The sequence below is a fragment of the Cladophialophora bantiana genome (assembly GCF_000835475.1).
Source record: "Cladophialophora bantiana CBS 173.52 unplaced genomic scaffold supercont1.28, whole genome shotgun sequence".
NCBI classification, from domain to species: domain Eukaryota; kingdom Fungi; phylum Ascomycota; class Eurotiomycetes; order Chaetothyriales; family Herpotrichiellaceae; genus Cladophialophora; species Cladophialophora bantiana.
In genome coordinates this window covers 196,708-219,994 of record NW_015971602.1, presented here as the reverse complement: position 1 = coordinate 219,994, position 23,287 = coordinate 196,708, and the positions used below count along the sequence as shown (strand labels likewise).

Here is a 23,287-nt window from a genome sequence, read left to right as displayed (position 1 = left end):
ATCTGTATTCTCATCCGACTGGCATTACGTGTCTGTCTGTCCCCAGCACCTCTTCTTGACTGAGGAGCAATCACAACCGACTCAATCCCGTCCTAGGTCGAATTGTCAGCACCCAGATACACACCCTTGCCATGGCGGCATGGCGCGGCGGGGGGAGGGCGTGGATATTACCTCTGCTGGGGACGGCGGGGACTCCATTCTCGAAATGAAGCTCAGCACTCACGAAGAACCGACAATGTCGCCCATGAGGAACAGAGGAGACTTGTTGCTGAAGTTGGGCACGTCGCCAAACACGGCCTGCGCCTCGTCGCTCTTCAGGGCCTTGCCGAGCCCGTCGGCCGACTCCCAGGTCAACAGGGCGGCGACGCTGTAGGGCTTGGAGCCGTCGGGCCCGGGGAGTAACTGGATGACCTTCCACGCCTGGAGGCCGTATTGGCTCCATTTCTCGGTGACCAGCGGCATGTGAGTTTTCAGGTAGTAGGGCATGTCGAAGGTGGCGCCCTCCTCGGCGGGATAGAGGACTGTAACGTTGACGGCCATTGTTGTTTCTTTTTGTTTTGTGTGTGTGCGTGTATTTCTCGAGGGGTGCGGAGTACTGAAGAGAGAGTGAGTGAGTGAGTGAGCGTGTGTGTGTGTGTGTGGGAGGGAAGCAGATGAGGTTTGGGCGGGACAGGAGACGCACGAAAGTAGATTCAATCTCCTTATCGCTCTGTTTGAAAGGAGGAAGAGGAGGAGTAGGAGGTGGTATTTATTGCCAACCGACCAAGCCCATCCATGTTCCTTCCCCTCCCTCTCGAGATTTCGGGCTCACGGGACGAGAACATTCGTTCTTAATTGGGACAGTCGTGGTGGTGGCCGTGATGAGGGGCTTGCTGTGGGATGGCACTCGGTCAGTCAGTCTTTCACAATGCTGCCAAGCCCGTATCGTAGTGCCTCGGTCTGGTCGTAATAATACGCATTAGGTACCGCCACATTCGAATCCGAATCTGAATCCTCGCTCACCCGATTCCCCGCACTACGCACCGCACCGTAGCTGGTCAATGCAGAAAACCCCGCCAACTGCCTCCTTGCTCCTCTTGCTTGTCCTCGTCCCTCTGGGCAGAGCTTGCCAGGGACATATTGGCATCGATTCGATCCTCTCTCTCTCTCTGTGTGTGAGTGTGTTCTCACTGGGCCGTTAAAGTCGGCAATCAGCCCAACTTCCCGCGGGTGGAAACCCCGCCGAACTCGCAGTTTGTGCCCATCCATCTCGATTCTCTTTATCCAGGGACGGAGTGCACCGTGGACCGATTCTGACGCCGACGGATGGGCTTGGATGGCTGCATGACGGCGTCGATCCGTCACTTACCTAGATACTACCGAGCTACATACAGGGTCCTCGCCTACGCCCTCCCTCATACAGACATGCCAACACATAGATACGCCCTCTTTCTCTCGCTGCCAGATTGAAACCGCCGCCCAAGTCTAGAGCGATCGTCATGGTCGAAGAAGACAGCTCGAGGGAAAAACAAAGACACGGGGAGAACTGGGATGTATGGGCTAGAGATCGAGATCAAGGTCAAGATCGAGGACAGGGACGAGGACTAGAACCAGCACCCCTTTGCGGTTTTGGGGGGGGCAAGGAGACTTACATCTCCTCAATTGTACGCATACCATCACTTATCAAATATGTCTTCTCTTCCCACTTCCTCTCGTACGGAGGAGTAGTCGTGTATCTTCTATGTACCCAGCTCAGGTCCCTCGCACGGGTATGAACAAATTTCTCATGCGTCTCTATCCACCTTGCAGAGTGGCTCGACTCGCAAGTCACTTCATTCCAACCCACGAGCCATGGCACCGATGACTTTCTGAAATAACTCTGCCGGCGGAGGCGCGTGTGCCGTCGACACAAACCTCAGGACCGCGTCAAGCCCTCCACCGGAGCCCGTCTGCCTGTTCACGGTGTCGTCGACGGCTTGATACGCCGGCTCGCCACGCACGGCAGTGGTGACTGATCCCAACAACGCTTTTCGGCCGAAAATACTGTCCAAACTCCGGGTGACTTGCTCTGTCCCCTCAGCTCCCCCAATCGTCCTCGCAAGCGTCACCACCTTCGGTCGAAGAAATCGGCACTGATTTCGCTCATCAATGACTAAATACCCGGGTCCTGTGGCCAGAGCAAGAAGTCCCTTGACCGTTCCCGTGATGGAAGTCTGATCAACAACTTTCACCCGCACACCGGGGTCGACTCCACTGCCTGCAACAGCATCTCTGGGGCTGTCGTCGGGGGAAAGGCTCAACACCACCAGCTTCGTTCCCCTCGGCTTTTCGGAACGTGAAAGAGATATCGCGACTGTCCCATCGAATTTATTTCTTGCGATGTAGGAGGGGGTCCAGCTGTTTGGTGCCACATACTCCGGGTCGAGCTCCATGGGCGACACGACCAGTTGGTTCGTGATGGTGTCCAGGACTGTCAGTGCTTGTGACAGGCAGATAAGGTAGCGGGAATGGAAGAGGAGTTTGGCGGGGCGGCTGGAACGAGGGAGAAGGGAGGGGTTAGATAAGACGATCCTCCCTGTTGTAGGGTCGATGAAGTGGACAAAGCGAGTTCGAGGCCATTTGAAAGTGGCAGTGGGAGATTCTGACAAGAGCCTGAACGAATTTTCAAGCCAGAACCATGCAACAGCCAGGATCGAGCCATCGTCGGAATAGGCCAGGCTGGCCGATGTTGCTCTTGCTTCGATGTCTCCCTGTTCAAGAGCAGCGTCATCGCTGCATTGAATCGTCCTTGAACTGCTCCAGGTGTACAGCTGCTCATTAGCCTTGTTCCTAACCGAAACGCCGTTCCGATGACGCTCTTTGGGCGTCCATATGCGAATATTCGCATCACTGCCAGTAGTAGCCAATTCGAGTTTCGCAGGGTTAAACGACACACTCAGCACGGAGTTTGGACCGGCTTTGTGAGGCTCGTCAATCCTGGTCACCTGCTCGAAGTTGCCGTCCTCATCATTCCACAACCACAATCTCAGACTCGTTTCGGTACATCGGCCACGGAGATCCGCACAATCGGAGCGGCTGTAAAAGCTTTCCAGATCCTGTGAGTGCCATTCATCGACTGTTGCTAACCATCTGCCGTCGTGGCTAATGGCGATATGCGTGACAGCGGGTTCTTTAACTGGTTGTCCGGTGGGCGCAACATTGGATGTGGTGATCATGTTTCGAGCGAGCGCTTGACGACTGAATTGGACGTTGGAATCGACATCGTAGATTTGTAGAAGTGTCGAACGACGCCCGTGAAACGGACCCGTCGCGGCGGCATCAGAAGGCACTGCGGCCAGGAGTCGATTTGGAACCTTTGGGTGTAAAAGAATTAGACTTGAGTTTTGCGGAGGCACCCCTAGCGCTAGGCCGCAGACATTTGTTGAGGGCAGCAGGTCAGCTGTCGACAGAATCATTACAGAATTGTCGCCCAGGCGAAGAGCATAGGAAGATCCAGCATTTGACACGGTGAGATTCAGGATTGGTGCTGACAGATGAGGCAAAAACTGATTCTGATTCGAGTCCAACTGCCAGATAACGAGCACCGTCTCGTTCCCACCCGATATGATATAGTTGCGATCTCGAGACCATTTCACAGTAGTGACGGCCGTCCGGTGCCAGTGGAGCTTGTGGCCCACAATGTCCTCCGTCCAAGTCTTGTTCTTTTTCTCTTTTCCGATGAGTTTGAAGAGGATGTCTTGATATTGCATGATAACTCCGTCGTTGAGACCGATCACAACATCCAAGAAGGGTACTTTTCGCGGGGTCTTGGATTTTCCTGAACTGACGTGGGCGTCAAAGCTGGTTATGAAACCTACGACTGTGATTTCCCTCCACGTGTAGGTCAAGTCCAACTGACCTTCTTCCGTGACTCGAGACTGACCTATCAACAGGTGGTCTTCCGCGCAAGCCATCAGCACGTTTCCTTGTGCGTAGGATCTGAAACAGGGTGATAGACCGGTCCTCTGCAACAGGGTGTGGGACTCTGTGAAGGTGCCTTGAAATGTGTTGACGGAACAAGCAACAAGACGTCTGTAGCCTTGAGGATCGTCTTGTAGAAGCAGAATCGTCTCATTCTCGTCTTGCTGACGCAACGGAAGGACTTGCTGTAATCCAGTCCCCGTGTCGTATTTACCTATCGCGGCAGCAGTTGTCCAATCCCAGAGAGACAAGAGACCTCTCGAACTGGAGACGTACAACTTCTTCGGGTCAGCCTTCGACAGAGAGCAGCTCGTTATGTGGGATCTGAGATCAACCCGGAAGCTCCTGACCAACAGAGACGTCTTGGTCGAATAGACTTGAATTTCAGAATGTGTCGCCAGGATCAGATATTGGTCATCAGCTGTGAGCAGAGGATCTTGGTCGATAAACATGCCTCCCTTGCGGGAAGATAATCTCCATTCGTTGCCGCTTAGCTTTGAATTTTGCGTCTTCGATTGCTCGACAGCTTTGAACTTTTGCTTGTTGTTTTTGGCCAGCTGCATCCCCTGTTTTGCCTTAACGAGCTGTTTTGGGTTCTCTTCTCTAACCAATTGGTCTGCCTTTTGGCCTTCGAAAGGCGCGGGACCCTTGTCGCCTCTTGTTTTAAGCGAGGTCGCATTGCGTTTCCTAGGTCTCTTTGACAACTTCACTGCTCTCCCCTCTGAAGCCAACTCGTTTACCAAAGGCCCCGAGTCCAAATTAGATCTTTCGAGTGGCGGTATGTGACTTTGTCCTGATTTCAACGGTGTTAACTTCTCTTTGTGATTTGCCGAGCCGGTCGTAGGGTCGTTCAGCTTTCCCTTTCCTCCGTTGTTCGACGCAGCATTAAGTCCCTTCAGCTTCCTTGACGGCTGTCCCTTTTTCTGCGGTGGAGTTCGTCCTTTGGCCGGACTCTCCGCGGATGTCTGCTCATTTGACTCGCCATCGCTGGAAGTCCTAGGTCCCAACCTGACGGCGTCGTTGTTTTTTGAAACGGATTTTGGAGAGACACTGGGAGTGTTCGTTTTCCCTTGAGCGGGTGTCGGCGTGGCTTTTGGTAATGGGATATTTGTGACCTCGTGCTTCTCGGTCCTTTTTCTTCTCAGACGCTTTTGCGAGTGTGAGTTACCATTGTGATTACCTTCGAAGGCAGTGTCCGCGTCGCGCTTTGTAGTCTGGGACATGCTGAGACTCACGTTTGCGGACGAGCAAATTGTCGCACGCATGCACAAATGTCTGCGGTGTGTAGCGAGATCAAATCAGAAACTTTTTTTCTCCGCACGAAGTGAATGGAAGGTTTTCCGATGTAATCACGTGTTGATGGGATGCGGAGAAAGAATTTCTGCGACTTTTCGAAGATCGAGAGCCGTCCTTCATGACCGGAACAGCCATATCGACCTCGCTGAAACTTCATCTCCCTGAGTCAATTTGTGCCTTCTGTACTACCCAAGGCCAAAATGATTATTCCCATACGGTGTTTCTCCTGCGGGAAGGTATTGCACCTGTCGACTCCAACCTAGGTGTTGAGGACCGCCACTGACTCTAATGCTTCTTTCAGGTCATCGCAGATATTTGGGAACGATACATGAAGTTGCTTGAGGGTGGCATGCCCGACGGGTTAGTATCTTTGACCTTGGCTTCTTTCTCCCGAACAAGGCTTAACTATTTGTTTCTTTCACGTTATAGTGAAGCGATGGATCAAGTCGGCGCGAAACGATACTGCTGCCGGCGCATGCTGATGACACACGTCGATCTGATTGAGAAGTTGCTACAGTATGTTGGAGATATTTGCTTTGCCGAAGATGACGATGGGAAAGACGACTATTCGAATAGCATGGCTGACAAGGTATCGAATAGATACGACCCTTCCGAACGACGAATTAAGACCCAACCATGAGATAACGAAACAAAATCATATTCGACTCCAAAAACAATCGGTGTTTCTTAGAACGATCAGAATACCACATGCGCAAGCGTTTTCGCAGGGCTATGGCGATGGCACTTACGACCTCGGTCACGGCGCTCCGAAGGACTAACAGGTGTGGAATGCTATTCGTGGTCCAACCTAAGATGAACCGCGTGGAGCTCAATACAAATATTTAAAACAAGTTCAATTCGGCTTAAAGCCATTATCATGTACCGATGGGAGTATGTTGCAGGAGCAACAAGGTGCGGAGCGATACCAAGGGGTTTTCAGGCACACTAGTGGAAAAGAAGCCCGAATGTTTGTGATGCAAGATACCTTGTGCCATTGAGCAGCTGCGGTCAGACTTGACTGTAGGGTCTCCATATGCTCCACCAACATATGACCTCCAATGGGCTACCGTCTCGCTGGTACCAATCATCAAATCCAAGATCTGTCCCTTCGACAATCAACTCGAACCTCTGCTGTTGCAACAAATCCCGCAAATTTTTTCTTTCCTCGTCGTAGCGGTCCCGTAGCGGAAGTTCAACGACAAGCCTAGCCTCTGGTAAGCCACGAATCCAGCGGCTGACGGTATTCACAAGCATCTTTGGGTGTTCCGCTGAATAGATAGGATCAGCTACAACAATCACCATAAATTTGTCTTCGTTGCGTTGCGGCGTGTCCATCTCATCAGCCCAGTCAAGTGCCCGGGACTCAGTGCTTCCGCCGCTCACTGTGATCAAGTCCCGGTTCTGCTCAAGATTTCGCCGAAGGTTAGGTAGGATCTCGGGCAGATCAGTCAGAACAACGTGTGTTTTCCATATGCAAGCAGCTGAGATCCCCACAAGACCAGTACCTGCACCCAGCTCCAACACTTGGGGGACTTCTTTGGGGATGTATTTACGGCATTGTTGGAGCCGACGCGACAGTAAGACCGAGGAGGTCCAGGTTTTAAGCCCAAGATTGTCTTGTGTCAAGGTAGGCTCGTGCAAATTGACTGTGAGGCCGTCAATAATCTCGAATGACCGCGTCATTGAAGGCATTGCATTTCTTCCCGAACGTTCACTTAGCCGTGCACTTGCAGCGCTCCATATCGAATCTCTGAGGCCTTCGTCCTCAATCCAACCTAGGCCCGACGAGACAATTGATGTGAGATATCTTGGAACGCCCTGTTCCGCCACTTTGGGACGGCTGGCGTTCCCCGAAAGTGAAAAGCTCGGCGCTCCTGCCGAGAGCAGATCCAAAACATGAAGGAGGGCGGATGCTGACGGTCTTTGATAGAGCTGCGGTAAATCATGCACTGCATCATCCCAGGTTGGAAAACGAATCATCAAAGACTTAAGGAGGATCATGACGAGAGATCCATATTTTGACCTACCATGGAGCACTTCTGGTACCTGAGGTACCTGAGCAGCTAGTTCATTTTTGGAAACAGGCATTTCAGGAGCGCCACTGCCACCGGCCATGCGCGTGCAATTCCTCGGTAGATGGACAAGGCTCCTATGACTGTGGATTGAAATGTGATGTTGGAGGGCTGAAGCTCATCACCGGAAGCGCGAGGACTAAAATGGCGCGATGGGAAAACTGATCACTTTTTTGTGTGGGTGCTTCCTGTTGTTGAAAAGCTCAATCGTGCCGTGCTGCGAAGAAGGTCGATCATTTGCCTTGCTCGAGGGATGGTGGGATTTCCAAGAGATGGTGGGAAGCGGATTGTGGTGGAAATTGGACCAGGACGAAAACGTTCCTGCGGATCTGCTAAGGAAAAAACAGGTGACATGGTTGGCTAGCACTGTGTCTTGGCATTTCGCCTTGGCACTCTAGCCGCTGCTTGGTGCTCAACGCTAAACCTAAAATCCGACATCTCCTTTCTCCTCCATCTTGCATCGGAGAGAAAATTCAACCCTTGACGGCCACAGCTGACTGCGGGTTCACCTATCAAATGCTCCTAGAGTAACTTTGAATGGCAACTATCGTCCTTCTATTTCAGGACTTTAGAGTCTCCATGGCAAATATGCTGCAGCAGAGGTCGCTCTGAAACAAACGAGTTTTGGGTGGGCAAAATTCCCTCTTCTAGCCTTTTTGGGGTGCCACACCAAACACACCGCAATCCCTGTTTGGCACCCCTCATTCTACCAGCACCAATTTCCCCCACCCCTGACCGCGAGGGAAGTTGCCCTGCCCGGATTATCTGTCTCCCCAGTAAAATTCTTGATCCTCACACGCATATGCGCGTCGAAAATGGTAAATATGACAAAGGCAATCCTGCCAGAGATGGTGATCAAACTGGAGGATCGCCGACGGGGAATCCAAAAACAGCGGCCAACCGAGATGGTGAGAACATGTCCGTCACGCCACAAGGCTGCGTCGAGTTGCACAAGAGAACGTAGAGGCGCTGATGCTGGTGATCCAACCTGTTGGTGGGCTTAAGTCTAGAAAAGTCTAACAAGTACACGCTGTACGAGGCACTCGGTATGGAGTACGGAGTAACCCGACCCATATGAATGTATCGAATGTGCCACAATCGCAACAGCGGCGACACAGCCCGGCCGAAAACAGACGCCAAGTGACCGCATGCATCCTGGCGCCAGAGCAGGCTTCGATGGCTTTAAGCCGCATGGCCGCCAAGATCGACCAGTGATTGGCCTTATAAATTTCCAGTTTCGGCCTGGCGGCCTTATTGTTTGAGCCACGCGAACCGACGGTCCCACATCCAGGCAAGCCCCGATTCCATCTCCTGAAATATCTCCACCCATTGTCGGTGGTACCCCTGACCCGGGATTGAGGAATTGCAACAGAGAAAAGCATTTCTGCATATGACTCTCTGATGTACCGTCGCAGTCGAGACCTGACGCGTGAATTCGGATCAAACTAGCTGCCACTATCCTACTCCCTGTAGGATGACCAGGAGGTAAAACTTCCTACCTTCTCGTGGCTGACAATGCATTGGTCAACCTCAACAGCAATTTGCCTGTCGCAAGCTGCCATTGGATCCCGGTCTATCACCTCCACAAAGTTTTAAGGCTCAGCGCTACCCACGGAAACCTGGATCTGTCGAGACCTGGATCTGTCGGCCTCTTCGCCCGGGACTGGTGTTCCCTGGGAGCACCTCCTTTTTCAGAATATCTCACCCGTCTAAAGCTTCGCTTGTTAAATTAGCTTACTGATTTCACACTACGGTCAGAGTCTCAGGCCGCCCTCGTGGCTGGCTGGGGTCATTGAGCACCGAAAGTGTCCTAGTCAACCACTCCACCATGGCGCGAGTCGCGACGGCAGGGCTCAGCATAAGTACCTCTCCCATCTCCCTCTTGTCCACGCCGTCCATTTTTTCTTCCCCAGCTCGTTACAACACCTCGCGACTTCGATTGACTTTTCAATCATCCACTCTTTTTTGAGCTCGTTATTGCTTTCATAGGGTCTTTGACCTGTTCCACTCGTTTTAACACTCGCAATCATTCAAATACTCTACTATGCAATTCTTGTCCGTCGCCTTGCCGCTGGCAGCTTTGGCCAGTGGCGTCTACGCTAATCCTGTCCATGGCGGTTCTTGCGTCCACAACGCTTGCTTGGCCGCTGTCACCGGCAAGGCCGCCCTGGGAGATGGCTCGCTCAGAGCCTCTCACTGCTCCAGCTTCCTGGCTACAACAGTGACTCCCATCGTCACCGTCACTGAGACCATCACCGGACACGGAAAGGACAACTGGAAGCGCGCCACCGTTGCGCTCTGCCCGAACGAAGTTCCCAACTACGCCAGCGCTTGCGACGAGGCTGCCTATACCAGCGCGTGCTCATGCTTTGGTTACACCGAGGTGAAGACTACCACAGTGGCGCCAACCACCACCACCAAAACGATTTGGGTTAAGCCCACCGCTGGCTCCGGCTCAAGCTGCACAGCCTCGACCTTGTACAGCACCGTCACCGGCACAACCACTGTCGTGAGCGGTAGCACTTGCCCAGCTGTCACCGCCACGACTGTGACTCAGACCTCTATCAAGACCATCCCAACTTACAGCTCGTGCCCCGTGGCTAGCACCGTCACGAAGCCTGGCAGCACCTGCTCCGAAACCACGAAGACCGTGTACACCGGTGACGTCACTGCGACTACCGTCACTGTCACTAATACTGCCACCGTTACTTCTAGCCCCAGCGGCACCAGTCCGGGTACCCCATCGTCTTGCAATGTGGATGATGCTTTGGCCACTACCCTCGTCAACAACTTTGTGATCTTGCTCGAATACACCTCGTACAACGGCACCCAGGGACCACCTGGCCGTGGCTACCAACAGAATGTCTCCGATGCTACTTTGGCATCCGATTTCAGCGATATCTCCGACTCGATCAACTTCATGGCCGGCTTCCCTGTAAGTTTTCAACCTGTATTGTGTTCTTGTTCTCTCATTAACAAATTTGCGTAGCTTGGCTCAGTTACTTTCCCCAGCAAGCAAGCTTTCGACTACGGCCAGGGTGTTCTCCAGCCTGAGGTTGCTGTTACTGTTCTTAACATCTGGCATGACTGCAACTCCATCACCTGGAGATGGAGAATCACGTCGACCGCACTCCCTGTCAACGGTATCAACCACATGATCATTGACAGCGACGGCAAGATCCAGAAGAACTACGCTGAGTTCGACAACGGCGCATGGCTCCAATCTTTCGGTCGACAGTGCGCCATCAACCCTCCCAGTGTGGCTAGCTCCGCTGCCCTCAGGGCCCGTGCTCTCGGCCTGGGCATGTAAACGACGCGAGACCCAAGGGAGAGAAGGGGTTCATGTTCAGAGAAGATGGAGATGGGCAGGCGTTTGATATTCCAAGGTCATAGAAGACAAGTCAATTGCAATGCACATGTAGGATTTCAGGCGGAGGAAGAGGGTATTACACAAGCTAGGAGGGCTGTTCGTTTCCTTGTTCCCATGGTTCCCACATCTTCGGGGCGATTTGAAATGATCGATGAGAGCATCGCTTTTGCATGTTTCTTGACGGACTAATGAATTGCATGGCATGATCTGGCTAGAGTATATTCCGGACTGTACATTTGCGAATTCCTTGGGCCGAACTTGAACTCCAAACTGTACATTCTGCCATCCGTCAAAGCGGCTCTGAAGATAGGAGACAATGGTACATGAGGGTATCCTGTATATTTGTCCAATGCGAAGTGAATTTTGTTTAGGGCTCCAACTTGATATTGAATGGTTAAAAGTCAATCCTGTGCCGATCTCCGACCACGAAATTCTATGTTTGGATCCCATATCCACCGATTCCACCGTCACGAAGCAGCATCCACGGACAAGTCAGACAGACATTTTCCCTGCCAACATTTCTTGTCATACTGCAACCTGCCAAGTGTGCCCTCTTCTGCGCTACTGTACGAGGCTGCTCCGCAATCAGATAGGCCTCCCCGCAGGATTTCCTCCTCCAAAATTACGGGTAGTATATCGAGGACGCTCGGGACGCCGCGGCCTCCCTTTGCAGGCTCCTCTTCACGACTCATTCCTAAACCTAACCATCGCAAGGATCGCCAAATTTGAGGGTGATATTCGTCTTGGATCCCGTAGGGTTGCGGGTGAGTGACCTTGAGGCCTGAGACAAGAGAATCCGCGTGGCATCGTCTCTCCTCCACAAATACGAGCATCAAATTCCCGATCATGAACCCAAAGCCCCTATCCTCAGCCTCGACCTACACTCAAGGCCACAGCGCGGCCGTGGTGGCATCACACGCGTCGCGTACGGTGGAAAACTCTGCAGCGTTCCTGCTTCCTCATCTCCAGCCGCATTTCACGGTTGTGGATCTGGGATGCGGCCCGGGGACGATCACGAAGGGCTTTTGCCCCCATGTGCCCGACGGGTCGGTGATTGGGATTGACGCCGCAGACTCGGTCATCGAGCTCGCCCGCGCCGGCGCCTCGGAGAAAGAGTATCCTAACCTCAGGTTCTGCGTGGGAGACATCACGGCCCGACTGCCGCTGGACGACAACTCTGTCAACGTCGTCTACACCAGCCAGGTGCTCTACCACATCCCCGCGCCCGTGCGCGTCATCAAGGAAGCCCTCCGCGTGCTGAAACCCGGCGGCATGCTCGCCATGCGCGAGACGGACACACTGATCTACCACCCCGCCAACCCCGGGACCGAAGCGTTCACGGCAACCATGGCCAGGGCAGTCTCCCCGGGTGCCCAGGGCATCGGGTCCGGGCGACGGATTCACCTCTGGGCGCAAGAGGCCGGGTTCGAGCGGTCGAAGATGCAAGTCCGCGCCGGCGCGACCTGCCACCCGGCGCCCGACGAGTCGAGATGGTGGGCGAACATCCAGGTCGAGCGGCTCCAAGGTGAGATCGGGCGGAAGTGGTTGGAAGAGCTGAAGATCGTGCACAACCAGGCCGAGATCGATACCATGGTCGCCGGCTTGAAGGCCTGGGGAGACAGCCCCGAGGCGTGGTATGTCGCGGTTCAGGGAGAGGTCATCTGTTGGAAATGAGTCGGATGACAGCAGGGACATCCAGGCTGGCGCTTGATGGACCCGTGACGACCCATTTCTCAATACGGAGGCTCACCGGCACGTTTTAAGGTCATAGGCAGCGGTAGGACCCCGGAGTCGAAATCGATGCGGGTTCATCGAGAAGCATCACGAACCGAAAAGCTCAACACGTCTAGGTCAAATCTCGTTGACAGAGCCGCATTAAAAGTTCTAACGATTCATATTCTCAAAATACCGCAGATCCCACCACCCTTGCCGTCCTGCACGATCACCACCTTCCCCTCCCCTAGGCTGGCCCGTCTATCACTATGCCGTGGGACTTGGAAACGCGCCTTTTCCCCGCGCTCAAGGGACCCCATTCTTCGCACGTCCCTGACGACGTTGAGATGTGGGAGTGTGCGACCTGCATTCTCGCCGCGCGGGATATGTACATCTTGTGATGTGGGTATGTATGCTATTTCCCATACCTCGAGATGTTGGGCGGCAGATTGCGAGTATGACGGTGGGAGGTTCGTCGCGTCTATTTCGAGTACCGGCTCTCCGCCTTCTGGCCCTTCTAATAGACTCTTGACACTCACCTTTTCTCTCGCGCCCGCGGACTTTTGTCCGTCCCGTAGAATCCGCTCGAAATCTCCCCTAGTATTACCTACGCCGACGCCTCGCCCATTCACCACCACCATCGGAGTGTACGCCCCGCGCAAACCCATCCGTCTCACATATTCTCGCTGCCGGATGTCATTGATGGGTAAGCTGAAAGTGTCTTCCCAGCCCAGATAGTTCCAGTACGTTACTTGGTATGTGAGCAACAAGTACTCGGGTCCGGGAGACGAATTTGAGACGGCTGTTGGAGAAGAAGACGGGGACCGACTCGCGTAAAACCGCGGCGGAGATGGAGATTGTTGTGAGGACTGGTGGGATTGGACGAACGAGATGAGATTGTCGTTCGTGGGAGGGCAGGAATTGCAGCCTTGGGACTGGAAAAGTTCGATGAGGATGGGTTGTTCCAACGAGGTTGGTGATTGAGCAGCAGAGAAGCTCTCTGTGGTGTTGCCGGTGATGTCGGCGTGCTTCAATACGGCATCAGGGCGATGGAGCGATTCAGGAGTGGGAGAACGGAAGGATTTGAACAGCGACTTTACTTCTTTGGTGAGAGTGCGTGCCATGATGGGACGAGATGTCACACCTGAGCGTGCTGTCGTGGAAAATGCCAGATGACTCTCGTTTGGAGTCGGTCGGTCAGTCAGTCAGTCAGTCGACTTGGGGTGATGCGGGAACCGGCTTGAACCAGCTGATCCCACTGGACGAGGCTCATGGAGGGTTATATACATGATTGCGAAGAGGGTATGCGTCGACCGTGGTCGTCATCAGCATCAGCTTAATCATTAATGGACTCACCCGGCAAGAGTGCGAATCGGGCCAATGCCACAAGAGGGGGCTGTGGAGGGTGAGGGTCTCTCGCTTCGACTGTGATCCCGTAATACAGGTATGGACAGGGTCAGTGGGAGGAATGAGGCCGTGGAGCCGCCGAGTGCGTGTCGCGTACCTGCGTCGTGTTCATCGTCGGCCCGCATTCGAGGCGCAGGCGATGAGAGGACCCGGATGGCCTAATGGTACCCTGTGCGTACTGCCAAGCTACTCTGCTGATTCCATCATCCAGCCATCATGTCTTCCTGTTCAATTGCCTGTGCATCTCCATCCTCGGATACATTCATCCAGGATGCCTTTAATTGATTTCTTCCCTCCGGCATACCTCGTCGCCCTGACCAAGGGGAATGAGGAACACGGTCACGTGTGACGCCGTGGAACCTGCCTATCCGGTCGCTTTGCACTCCTTTCATCTTCTCCCTCATCAATACTGGGTATTTACCTGCTTCTGCATTTCATCTCGTATCTGCTTGTCTTTACCGGACTCGCCCATACTAGACTCTGCCATGGACACCTGTCGAAAAGTCAGGCTGTGGGCATTGATCCCTCACTCAGCCCAAGAACCGTGGCGAAAAGTGCTGCACACCTGATTTGTCTTCACGGACAACCGACGAGAAGGAGGCGCGACCAGCGTGACCTCCTGCAGCGCCCCTGGTCCGATGCAGCCAAATCGCTGCTTGCCCGCAGTATGCATTGTTCCAGCCTCAAACGCCTAGCGACTCCGCCTTGCAATGCACGTGTGTGCCAGCTGTCTGCCAACGTGGTATGCTGCCTGATTGACTCCATCCAGCCTCACAGCGCACCTTTCTCTCATGAAGAAGGCTTCCTCATCTCCTAAAAAAGCACAGGACGACGGAGGCTTCTCCATAGCAATCGAAATGTGTCAAATGTTTGGAAAAGTGACCAATGCTGTGGTATCTGGAACTAACGAAAATTCCTTTCCACTGGCCCGCCTGAACCTTTGCTATTCTCTGGTCAAGCTTGAGGCACCCGCTGAGTTCCATCCTCTTGGTTCTGCGTTATCACTTCAGTGACGACAAATAGCTGAGGTGGGATCTCGCCATCAGACCGCTCGTTTGCTCGGTGCATTGTTCTCTCAAATTGCCCCAAATGCTCCCAAGCTCCTTCAAGCTTTCGGTCAAAGAGTCTCAGAGATCATCAATTCTCCTGATGCGAATCCCACGGGTACGCTCGAAGTCGTCCGTTCAAAGATTCTGTCGGCGCAGATGCTACCTCTATCTGGGCAGCTGCGACGTCAGGCTCTGCATCATTTGCGGTGTTGTTGTTGGCATGCTTGTGGGCTAGAAAGTTCGACGATCCCAAACTGAGCGTCGCCTTTTGGGTAGAAATAGTGGTAATCCGCCAGGAGGAAAGTGCTCGCGACCGCGCAATCAACGGGATTCGCCATGAACGAGACAGTTGTTGCAGCTCACCAAAGGATATTACGCGAAGACTTGGCCACCTTCGATGCAAGTGTCCGAGCTTGGCTCATCACTGCTGACCAGGTAATGGTCAAAAAAATTGAAGCGACTTACCCTGATCTTGGACAACCTCACTACTCTATCGGTCAGCGTTGGCAAAAACACATACGCAAAGATCATCAATGCCTGGGATGGAGCAATCAAAGGTTTCGAAGCTCTACTAGAAGGGAAACAGCAGAATGCTACTGACAGCTCCGTCTTGCTGACTTTGTCAGCCTGGCACCTGTACTCTGATCTCATCGTCCTGTCCTCAAAGACCAAAAAGGTGATCTTCTAGGACCCATTGTATCCTCCCTCTGTCCTATGACCGTGGGTTTATCGCTTACAGACACCGGTGAAGCATCTCCAGGGTTTCAATGGTCCCTGGCTCTTTCTCATCTCAGATACTATGGTGAGCCGGTCAGTGTTCAGACGGATCATGACCAAAATGGACGGAACTTTGCCTTATTGCGTTTGGATCTTTACTTGCGCACTGGCATCTGCCGGTCAGCATCACAAATGACCTTGCCTCCTGGTTTGCTGCCGTCGACAGTCTGCTGCACAGACATTATAGCAATATGCCATTGGCCGAGTATGACCGGTTCTTCACCTGGTTACAACCTCTGGTAAGGGCGTCAAGCCTGCTGGTGAACCGGTCTGAGAATGAATCCGCGGACTATGAGGAACTCGTTCGTTACGGTCGCAGGCGCTGCAAATACCTTCTCGGAGGTTCTCGGATGGAATTTGAAAACAGACCTTTTTTCGGGTTATGCATTCCATACTACGTTACGCGTGGTCTGGCAACACCTTCTGGGTTAGAAGAATACCTTCAATCTCTCCGATCAGTAGCGGAAAGCTCCCGCTTTGTAACATTCTCCGTCATTCGGTACTGCAAGACAATTGCAGACACGGAGGTGGTTGTTTTAGCTACCGCCACTCCCTACACCTGGCCGCTGGATCAACGCGCTGCAACTGACGGATGTAAACCGCAAAAGTTCCATGCACGGTCGGTGGCAGAGTCGCTTATTTTTGAAGAAGTGGTGTGAGTTGGGTTTGATATCTCCCGGTGATGCGCTGTGCGTTGTAGCGGGTAGTTCTAGAACTGACTTTTCAGACTTGACGTCTTTCAGAAGGAGAAGGACATTCCATGGGGGAGAGGAATACGCACCAGCCGCATACACCACCATCAGATCTCTTCATTGCTTAGCGGTAATGTCGCAGCTTTATGCACAGTTCCCCTCTGCAACGTTTCCCATCAAAACCGCGGAGAAGCAATTCGATTTCTTCGAGCCCGCTCTAGTTAGGGACATTCTGAGTGGGAGGTGGCGTCATTGGAACGAGATCTCAAGAACGGATGCACTAGCTAGAATTTGCATGATGGAAGCGAGAGGCATCTCAATTGATACCTCCTTATTCGACCGTGCATTTGCAATAGCTACCGGCAACTCCATCTTCGTTGCAGAATCGCTCCTTTCGGACCCGTCACGACACTTACCCGGGTATGCAGTTCGGAGGATTGTCGGCAATCTTGGCCGACCTGGGATTTCTATCCTGGTCAGCCCAGAAACTGTGATGGTCAAGGAGCAGACAAGGGACTTTCGAGCAGGAGAACATGCCCCGTACGATAACAGACGAGAAGATAACTTCCGTGGAACTTCGCTGCACCTTTCGCCGGCGGAATGGAAGGTGCCCATTGTTCTGGCCAGCGAGATTGTCGGCAATATCGATCAGGATATTTTCCGGCTCGAAGCGATTGTATCGGTACACGACAGAGGTCGCTGGTATGGAGACATCGACAGAGTCTCAGCTCTTGAAGCCCGAGGCCACCTTTCATATACAAACGATGGGTGCTCGTGCAGGGGTAGACAGTGGCGGTTCCAGGCGGAGTCCACCGGTATCGACAACTTTGAGGAGCTGTTAGACCCCCCAGATACTGTGGGCATATTCCGAGCACACAAAAACTGGCCAGCTAGGTTGGCTGCGACCTGTATAGCAACGCAGACAGTGGGTGCGTCTAGGGTATGCATATTGCGCAACGACGAGGTGTGCTGAGGATGCCTTGAGCCAGAGATTGCGTCAGCGACTGAACAGTGTCGCCACGAAATAACAGCTTACGCAGATGACGATTCGGAGTTTGGTCCTGAAGAAGGAGATGGTGAGGCTTGGGAAGGACAATCTGACCCTAAAGAGGACGATGATGTCTTTATCATCATTGACTGAGGTGTGAACATTGCACTGGAGGTTTGAAGGGAAATCATGTAGGGCCGAGATTTTGCTGTTGGAGCCCGTAAGGAAGCAGCCAGGCGCCAGGCTGAGTATCTGTTGAAAGACTAGGTAATATTAGCCGTGGGTTGGCCACGTATGCGGAATGTGACATGTGGAGACATGGAGATGGATGGCGAGCAGGCAACGAACAATGAAGATACAATACATGAGGGAAACAGCTTGTCTTCCCCGTCTCTCGGTCTGGATTTGTCCTCTTCATGGGTCTGGAGCAATCCTCGTACCCAGCTACCCTACCTAGGTATGTATGTGCCTACGCCAGATATGAAAGACTTACCCACTGCTCACAGGCGGTATAATCCCAACCTCATCGCCCGGATTAATCACCAGATCCATCCCCGTCTTGCTCTCACCCTCGCCCTCCCCATCTCTCTCATCACCGCCCTCGACCTCGTCGGGGTCGAAATCGACATACTCCAAATTCACCGTCACCGCCGCGCTGCGGAGCACGGCGTGGCTTATGCCGGGGAATCGCGTCTCGAGAGTGCGGAAGACAGCTCCCAGGGTCGTGGGGGCGCGCAGGTGCAGCGTCTCCAGACCGCCTGTGAAGGTGCTGGCTGCGGCGAAGAGGAGGAGCGTGAATGTTCCTGTCCCCGTTCCCTCTCCCCGGTCGGTGGCTGGGGCTGTCATTGCGTCGGGAGCAAGGGGATTTTGTTGGGCGGCGCCGGTGGTGTGTGGCGCCGGTGTTGAGGACATGTTTGCTCGTTCGCCCTTTTGCTCACTCTTTTGCCCACTCGCTTGCTTCCCGGTGGTGGTGGTGCTGCTGGTGTGCCGTCTCCAAAGTCTTTGTCACACACACGAAACCCCCGACCAATCGACCCGACCAGATAACCAAAGAACCGCCAAAAGATAGTCGGTCGGTATTCCCTTTTCAGAGGGTCCTTCTCTCTCTTGGAGTTCGACCGTGCGTGGTCGTTAGTGTTGTGTAGTGTCGTCACTTTAGGTGTCGTGTGATGGCGTATGGCGTAGTGTTGTATATCAACGACAAGACCGAGTCCCAGAGTGTCTTGTTTCTTCCTTTTCGTCGTCCCCTTTTGACTCTCTTTCCTCTCTTCGCCCCAGAGGTCCTTCTTTTGCTTTTCCTTCCCTTGCTTATTCTTTTGAATGTTCTCTCTAAGCTACAATATCTGCCTTCCCCTCCCTTTTCCTTCTCCTTTCTTCTCTCTTTACTCAGTCTACCGTACCTGACTTATTCTCCCCCCTCGTTTTTTGATACCGCTCGCTTTTTCTCCCTTCCTCCTCCACACGAGGATTTTTTCCCTCACTGATACCCTTTCTCTTCCGTTTCCTCTCTATCGCCCGCCCGGTCTGGGTGTCAGCGACGGTCCAGGCCCTTTGCTTCAGACAGATTAGATGCAAACAACGCAGTCCGAGAATTTTCGTTGGGACAAAGAAGATGCCAAGATAAGCATCCCCCTAAACAGGCGGGACAAGAGAAGGGAACAGGGATTCACTGCCGCCTCTACATAATAAGCCAAGGATCCCTGATGTTCAAATGATTGCCGCCTCGTCCCGGAGAAAAAGAAACCACGGAAAAATCGGAGCGACATAGTTTCTCCGGGACTTAATCATTGACGCGGAGAAACACGCTCCAGAGAAAAAGGGGCCGGATACCAGATCGCCAGTTTAACTTCCCCACACTCTTAAAGTCAATGACATCACACTGTTCATGTCAGTGCTCTCGTTGTCTTTGTTGTGAATTACCAATTAGTACCTCGCCCCCAGTCTAGCACATAAAGAACACTCCCTACAGCCTCCTTCCATGAATCAATGCCATGAGACTACCCGGCCATTGGTATGAGCTACGAAGCCACCTGCCAAACCCATTGGCCCAAGTCATTCTGTTTCCGCTTTCTGCTCGAGAATTCTGTCTTGGCCTCGCCCTCTTGGGAAGTAGGAGGATGAGATCATCTCTCGTCTCAGCATCGCCCCCTCACCATGCAAAACCCCACAATCGCTATGTCATTGTACATATTGTCGAAGCATGATGGTCGTCCAATGCAACATCTGTACCGTAGGAAATGCACGCCGACACAACACTCATCTAGTGCTCAAGCAGTCTCAACGATCCCTGCACCACCACGTTCTCCAAGATCGAACCGGGTGGAATGTCGATGGTGCTGTTCTCGGTAGCCACAATGATGACGGTTCCTGTAGTTAAAATCGTCAGTAATGCCAAGTCGATCAAAAATGCGCGTCGTGTATAGAGAACTCACCCTTGAGGACGATTCCGCGGCCAAAGTTGACATCGCCAGTAACCGTCAAATGATCGAGCTCGACAATGTTGGGAATGCTGCTGATCCTCTTCTGGAACTGCGCAACCTTCTTGAAATCGCTGCCCAATTTGATCAAGGGTGCAGGCCCGAATCGGTTGGGGTCCATGACCAACTGGCCATGCGACAAGGTGTACAGGTTAGATTTGACCAACATCAGATCCGAGCAAGTCTTGACCGGCAAAAACCGTCGTCGCGGGACATTGACGCCGTGCGAGTTTTTGAAGTGCTTGATCGCAGCGCCGACAGCAGTCTCGAGTTGGATGATGGAAATGTCAGCCTCGCCCTTCTTATCGGCCGGAATTGACTTCTCGTTAGGGATGATTTCCATTTCCAACTCGTTGTTTTCAACCACCCGCTTGACCGCGCGCAGGTTCATCCAGATGTTGTTGGTGTTGAAGTACTTGAACTTTTTAATCGACTTGAACTCGTTGACATATTGCTTGGGGACTTGGGCAATTTCCAGTAGTCGCGCGCGGCCCTCGTAGTCGATGATGGTACCACCCTTGACGTCGGCCTTGGTCTTGTCGGTCAATTCCATGATGTACTCAGCCTTGGTCTCGACCATGTGCTGTAAGATGCGTAGATCCACCACGGCGCCCAGGTTGTCGGCATTGGACAAGAAAATAATCTCAATACCGCGGTCCAGGAGCTGGTCAAGAATGCCACTGTTGTAGAGACTCTCAAAGACGTCACCGTGGCCCGGAGGATACCAGTCGGACAATTGAGAGTCATATGATTTGGGTGCCGGCAGCAGGGAGTCCTTCAACACCCGGGGGTATCGAGATTGGTTGAACGTGAGGATGTCAATGTTATGGCCTTCGTATTTCTTGATGATGGATGCAGTGTCTTCGTCGGTGTTGAAGCTGTTCATCAAAACAAATGGGACGTTCACGTCGTAGGTACGGTTGAGGTACTCGATCTGGCGGACCGAAAGATCGAGGAAGGACATGCCATCTCTGACCTCAATGACGGATTTGGGGCCGACGCAGCCCATCGAAGTACCCAGACCACCATTGAGCTTGACGACTGCGAGCTTGTTCAAGAACTCGACTGCGTCACTGTTGGGGAGCTCATCGTAGGCCACGACCTGATCGGGATTGGGAGGATTGATTTTTGCCCAGTCAATGGTGTTGCCCTTGGCTCGGTCATTGAGGTATCTTCTGAACAGGGAGAAAAAGTTGTCCATTTCTGCCTCGAATCTCTTCTTTTCGGCCGGGTCTTTCACCGTGTCTGCAAGGTTGTTGAGGGCATTGCGCATTTGGCTGGCAGCCACATTGGTCGAGGTGTTCTCAAAGGCCTGCATGGCGGGGGATTTGATTAGCAGAGGCTCTGACTGATGATGGGTGCGGGTGGGAGAAAGAGAAGAGGTGAGCAACTCAATCGGCGCTGGAGGTTCCAGTAGCGGCATTTTGAACAAGGGAAGGTGCAGAAGTCCAAAAAGAAAAGTGGCACAAGCAAAGAACGGTTCAAGGGGACTTTCAAGGGCAGCAGGGCAAGGTGCACCATATATGGAGATGACGAGTCCCAAACAGTGGTGGACGTCCCATTTCAACATGGACCGGATGAACCAGCACCGTGATCTCGCAGGATTTATCTGCAGACGTGTCGGCGGGCGACCAAAACGGGTTTCCGGGGTATGCGAGAGAAGGTCCGTGCGCCGTGGGAGGAGAAGTGTCATTGGCATGTCCGACACTGGCTGGAAGTGATGTGATACGAAGCGCAGGAACAGCAATCAAGAAATGTGTTGCTCACCACATGAGACTGTGTCTTGCCATGATGTCTCTTTTCCGCCGGGGCTGGGCCGTTGGAGCCATTGGCAGATGCTCCGTGGGGCCGGAGATGAGATGGGATTGCTTTGGAGGCCATGGCTGTGGCTGTAGCGGTCGCTGTCGCTGTTGTTCTCGCTTCTGATGCTGCTGCACCGTAGGAGACGAGATGAAACCAGGTGGAGGAGCGGGATTTGATCTGCAGACAGTCTCAGATCAATCTGGGAAGGACTGAGCTGCTTCTTGAGCTCTGCAGACAAATTAGCGCCAAGTTGATGGATTTGAGGTCAAGGTGAGGGCAAAGTGAAGAGAAGGAGAAAAAAAGGTCGGACAGAGCGGTGATGCAAAACTTGGAGATGGTGGGATAAAGTAAGAGGTAAAAATGCAAACAGCAAGCCTTAGCGAGAGCTCTGGCAACCCATGGCTCCTATGGCTCCTCTGGCACAACAGACGGTCAAGGCGACCCAGACATTTCATCACCTGCATGTGCTGTGGGCGAGCCTTTGGTGTGGACAGATGTGGATAGACAAGACCCTGACCGGGCGTGATGTAGTTGTGCAGCTGGATGGGAGCAACGCAGCAAATAATAACCAGCGGGTGAGAAGCTCCAAAGGTGGGTGCGTGGGCTGCTCTTGGGCTCCATGCAGAGAAAACCAGAGGACAGCGCGGGTGTAGGTACAGTAGCAATTGGGGATGGGCGTGGATAGTTTATCTGGCGGTCAAGATTCACCACTCACCGAGTCAACTCTTGTCAAAATATGTCTTTGTGGTCGATGTGGACGCTTCTGGACCGAGTAACCGTCTCCCTCTCCCTCCTCTCCCTCCTCGCGTCTCCCTCGTAAATATATGCACTTCTATCTACCTCCGACAACCCTCGATTTTGTTGGGCTCTGACCCTCTATCAAGGTAGTATCGATCGATCGAGAAGCGTCATTTTCCCGTCTATCCAAGCCCTGCGACGATCTAGATGACAATCCCCCGTCCGTCATCCCACCAAAACTCTGACCGCCCACGTCCGCCCCTCTCTGCTCTCCCAAGTCCGCCACAGCCCAAAGCTCCGACCACGACGCCACACCTCCCATATCTTCGCCTACTCTGGTCTAGAGGGACCGCCAAAATTGCGTGTTTCGCCGGACTGGCTCGTTTCCTGCCGGCGCCTCCATCCTTCAGACGAATTTCTCCTTTTGAGATCCAGATCGATCAAGAATAACTGCTGGGGAGAAAAAGTAAAAAAAAAAAAAAAAACAAAACCAAAGAAAAAAACGCAACTGCCTCAGTACGTGGACAGAACAGGTTGCATCCTGTTTCCAAAAAGACGAACCCAGCGCTTGATGCGTGTTGGCGTCTGAAGCTCTTTCATGTGGTGGTTAGCCTCACTAACTGCCGTCGAGGATTCTGTTTCCGCTGCAATCAGGGACTGCGCCGATAAATATTTGCCTCCAAGAACAGATCGCCGGCCAATCGCTGTCAATTGCGGCTCGACGTGCGACTTCGGATCCCCTTTCTTTAGGCAGCCCTGCAGTTACTCATGACATTGCGTGTGCGTGTGCGTGTGTGCACAACTATACAAATGACCCTGAAAAGTACACGTCTGCGACCGCATAACGTGGGCACAAGTCGGAAGGAATGCGCATGCAAAGAGCCGGCCAAGAGAGAGGACGTAGGGAAGCCATGATATTGACCATCTCGAAACATGCATCGTATTCCGTTGATATACCTCCGTTTT

The 23,287-nt window shown here is 53.0% G+C and overlaps 11 protein-coding genes across 11 annotated transcripts; 5 read left to right on the top strand and 6 right to left on the bottom strand.

Moving 5' to 3' along the window:
* Nucleotides 1-219: 219 nt before the first annotated feature.
* Z519_12369 (uncharacterized protein) lies at nucleotides 220-540 on the bottom strand (the record flags this gene model as incomplete). Its single annotated transcript, XM_016770075.1, has 1 exon — nucleotides 220-540. The coding sequence occupies one exon, from the start codon at nucleotides 538-540 to the stop codon at nucleotides 220-222; it is 321 nt and encodes a 106-aa protein (XP_016613741.1).
* A 1,271-nt stretch (nucleotides 541-1,811) lies between these two features.
* Nucleotides 1,812-5,162, bottom strand: Z519_12368 (uncharacterized protein; the record flags this gene model as incomplete). Its single annotated transcript, XM_016770074.1, has 1 exon — nucleotides 1,812-5,162. The coding sequence occupies one exon, from the start codon at nucleotides 5,160-5,162 to the stop codon at nucleotides 1,812-1,814; it is 3,351 nt and encodes a 1,116-aa protein (XP_016613740.1).
* Nucleotides 5,163-5,671: 509 nt separating this feature from the next.
* Z519_12367 (uncharacterized protein) lies at nucleotides 5,672-5,875 on the top strand (the record flags this gene model as incomplete). Its single annotated transcript, XM_016770073.1, has 1 exon — nucleotides 5,672-5,875. One exon carries the CDS (start codon nucleotides 5,672-5,674, stop codon nucleotides 5,873-5,875), a length of 204 nt encoding a protein of 67 aa, XP_016613739.1.
* Nucleotides 5,876-6,243: 368 nt separating this feature from the next.
* Nucleotides 6,244-7,350, bottom strand: Z519_12366 (uncharacterized protein; the record flags this gene model as incomplete). The annotated part of the gene is made up of 1 exon (XM_016770072.1): nucleotides 6,244-7,350. The coding sequence occupies one exon, from the start codon at nucleotides 7,348-7,350 to the stop codon at nucleotides 6,244-6,246; it is 1,107 nt and encodes a 368-aa protein (XP_016613738.1).
* Nucleotides 7,351-9,351: 2,001 nt separating this feature from the next.
* Nucleotides 9,352-10,617, top strand: Z519_12365 (uncharacterized protein; the record flags this gene model as incomplete). The annotated part of the gene is made up of 2 exons (XM_016770071.1): nucleotides 9,352-10,242; nucleotides 10,297-10,617. 2 exons carry the CDS (start codon nucleotides 9,352-9,354, stop codon nucleotides 10,615-10,617), a joined length of 1,212 nt encoding a protein of 403 aa, XP_016613737.1.
* A 906-nt stretch (nucleotides 10,618-11,523) lies between these two features.
* Z519_12364 (uncharacterized protein) lies at nucleotides 11,524-12,351 on the top strand (the record flags this gene model as incomplete). The annotated part of the gene is made up of 1 exon (XM_016770070.1): nucleotides 11,524-12,351. One exon carries the CDS (start codon nucleotides 11,524-11,526, stop codon nucleotides 12,349-12,351), a length of 828 nt encoding a protein of 275 aa, XP_016613736.1.
* Nucleotides 12,352-12,569: 218 nt separating this feature from the next.
* Z519_12363 (uncharacterized protein) lies at nucleotides 12,570-13,514 on the bottom strand (the record flags this gene model as incomplete). Its single annotated transcript, XM_016770069.1, has 1 exon — nucleotides 12,570-13,514. One exon carries the CDS (start codon nucleotides 13,512-13,514, stop codon nucleotides 12,570-12,572), a length of 945 nt encoding a protein of 314 aa, XP_016613735.1.
* Nucleotides 13,515-15,560: 2,046 nt separating this feature from the next.
* Nucleotides 15,561-16,282, top strand: Z519_12362 (uncharacterized protein; the record flags this gene model as incomplete). Its single annotated transcript, XM_016770068.1, has 2 exons — nucleotides 15,561-15,742; nucleotides 15,811-16,282. 2 exons carry the CDS (start codon nucleotides 15,561-15,563, stop codon nucleotides 16,280-16,282), a joined length of 654 nt encoding a protein of 217 aa, XP_016613734.1.
* A 166-nt stretch (nucleotides 16,283-16,448) lies between these two features.
* On the top strand, nucleotides 16,449-17,456 carry Z519_12361 (uncharacterized protein; the record flags this gene model as incomplete). Its single annotated transcript, XM_016770067.1, has 2 exons — nucleotides 16,449-17,244; nucleotides 17,305-17,456. The coding sequence occupies 2 exons, from the start codon at nucleotides 16,449-16,451 to the stop codon at nucleotides 17,454-17,456; spliced, it is 948 nt and encodes a 315-aa protein (XP_016613733.1).
* A 336-nt stretch (nucleotides 17,457-17,792) lies between these two features.
* Z519_12360 (uncharacterized protein) lies at nucleotides 17,793-18,215 on the bottom strand (the record flags this gene model as incomplete). The annotated part of the gene is made up of 1 exon (XM_016770066.1): nucleotides 17,793-18,215. One exon carries the CDS (start codon nucleotides 18,213-18,215, stop codon nucleotides 17,793-17,795), a length of 423 nt encoding a protein of 140 aa, XP_016613732.1.
* A 1,348-nt stretch (nucleotides 18,216-19,563) lies between these two features.
* Z519_12359 (uncharacterized protein) lies at nucleotides 19,564-21,203 on the bottom strand (the record flags this gene model as incomplete). The annotated part of the gene is made up of 2 exons (XM_016770065.1): nucleotides 19,564-19,670; nucleotides 19,736-21,203. The coding sequence occupies 2 exons, from the start codon at nucleotides 21,201-21,203 to the stop codon at nucleotides 19,564-19,566; spliced, it is 1,575 nt and encodes a 524-aa protein (XP_016613731.1).
* Between the last annotated feature and the right edge of the window lie 2,084 nt (nucleotides 21,204-23,287).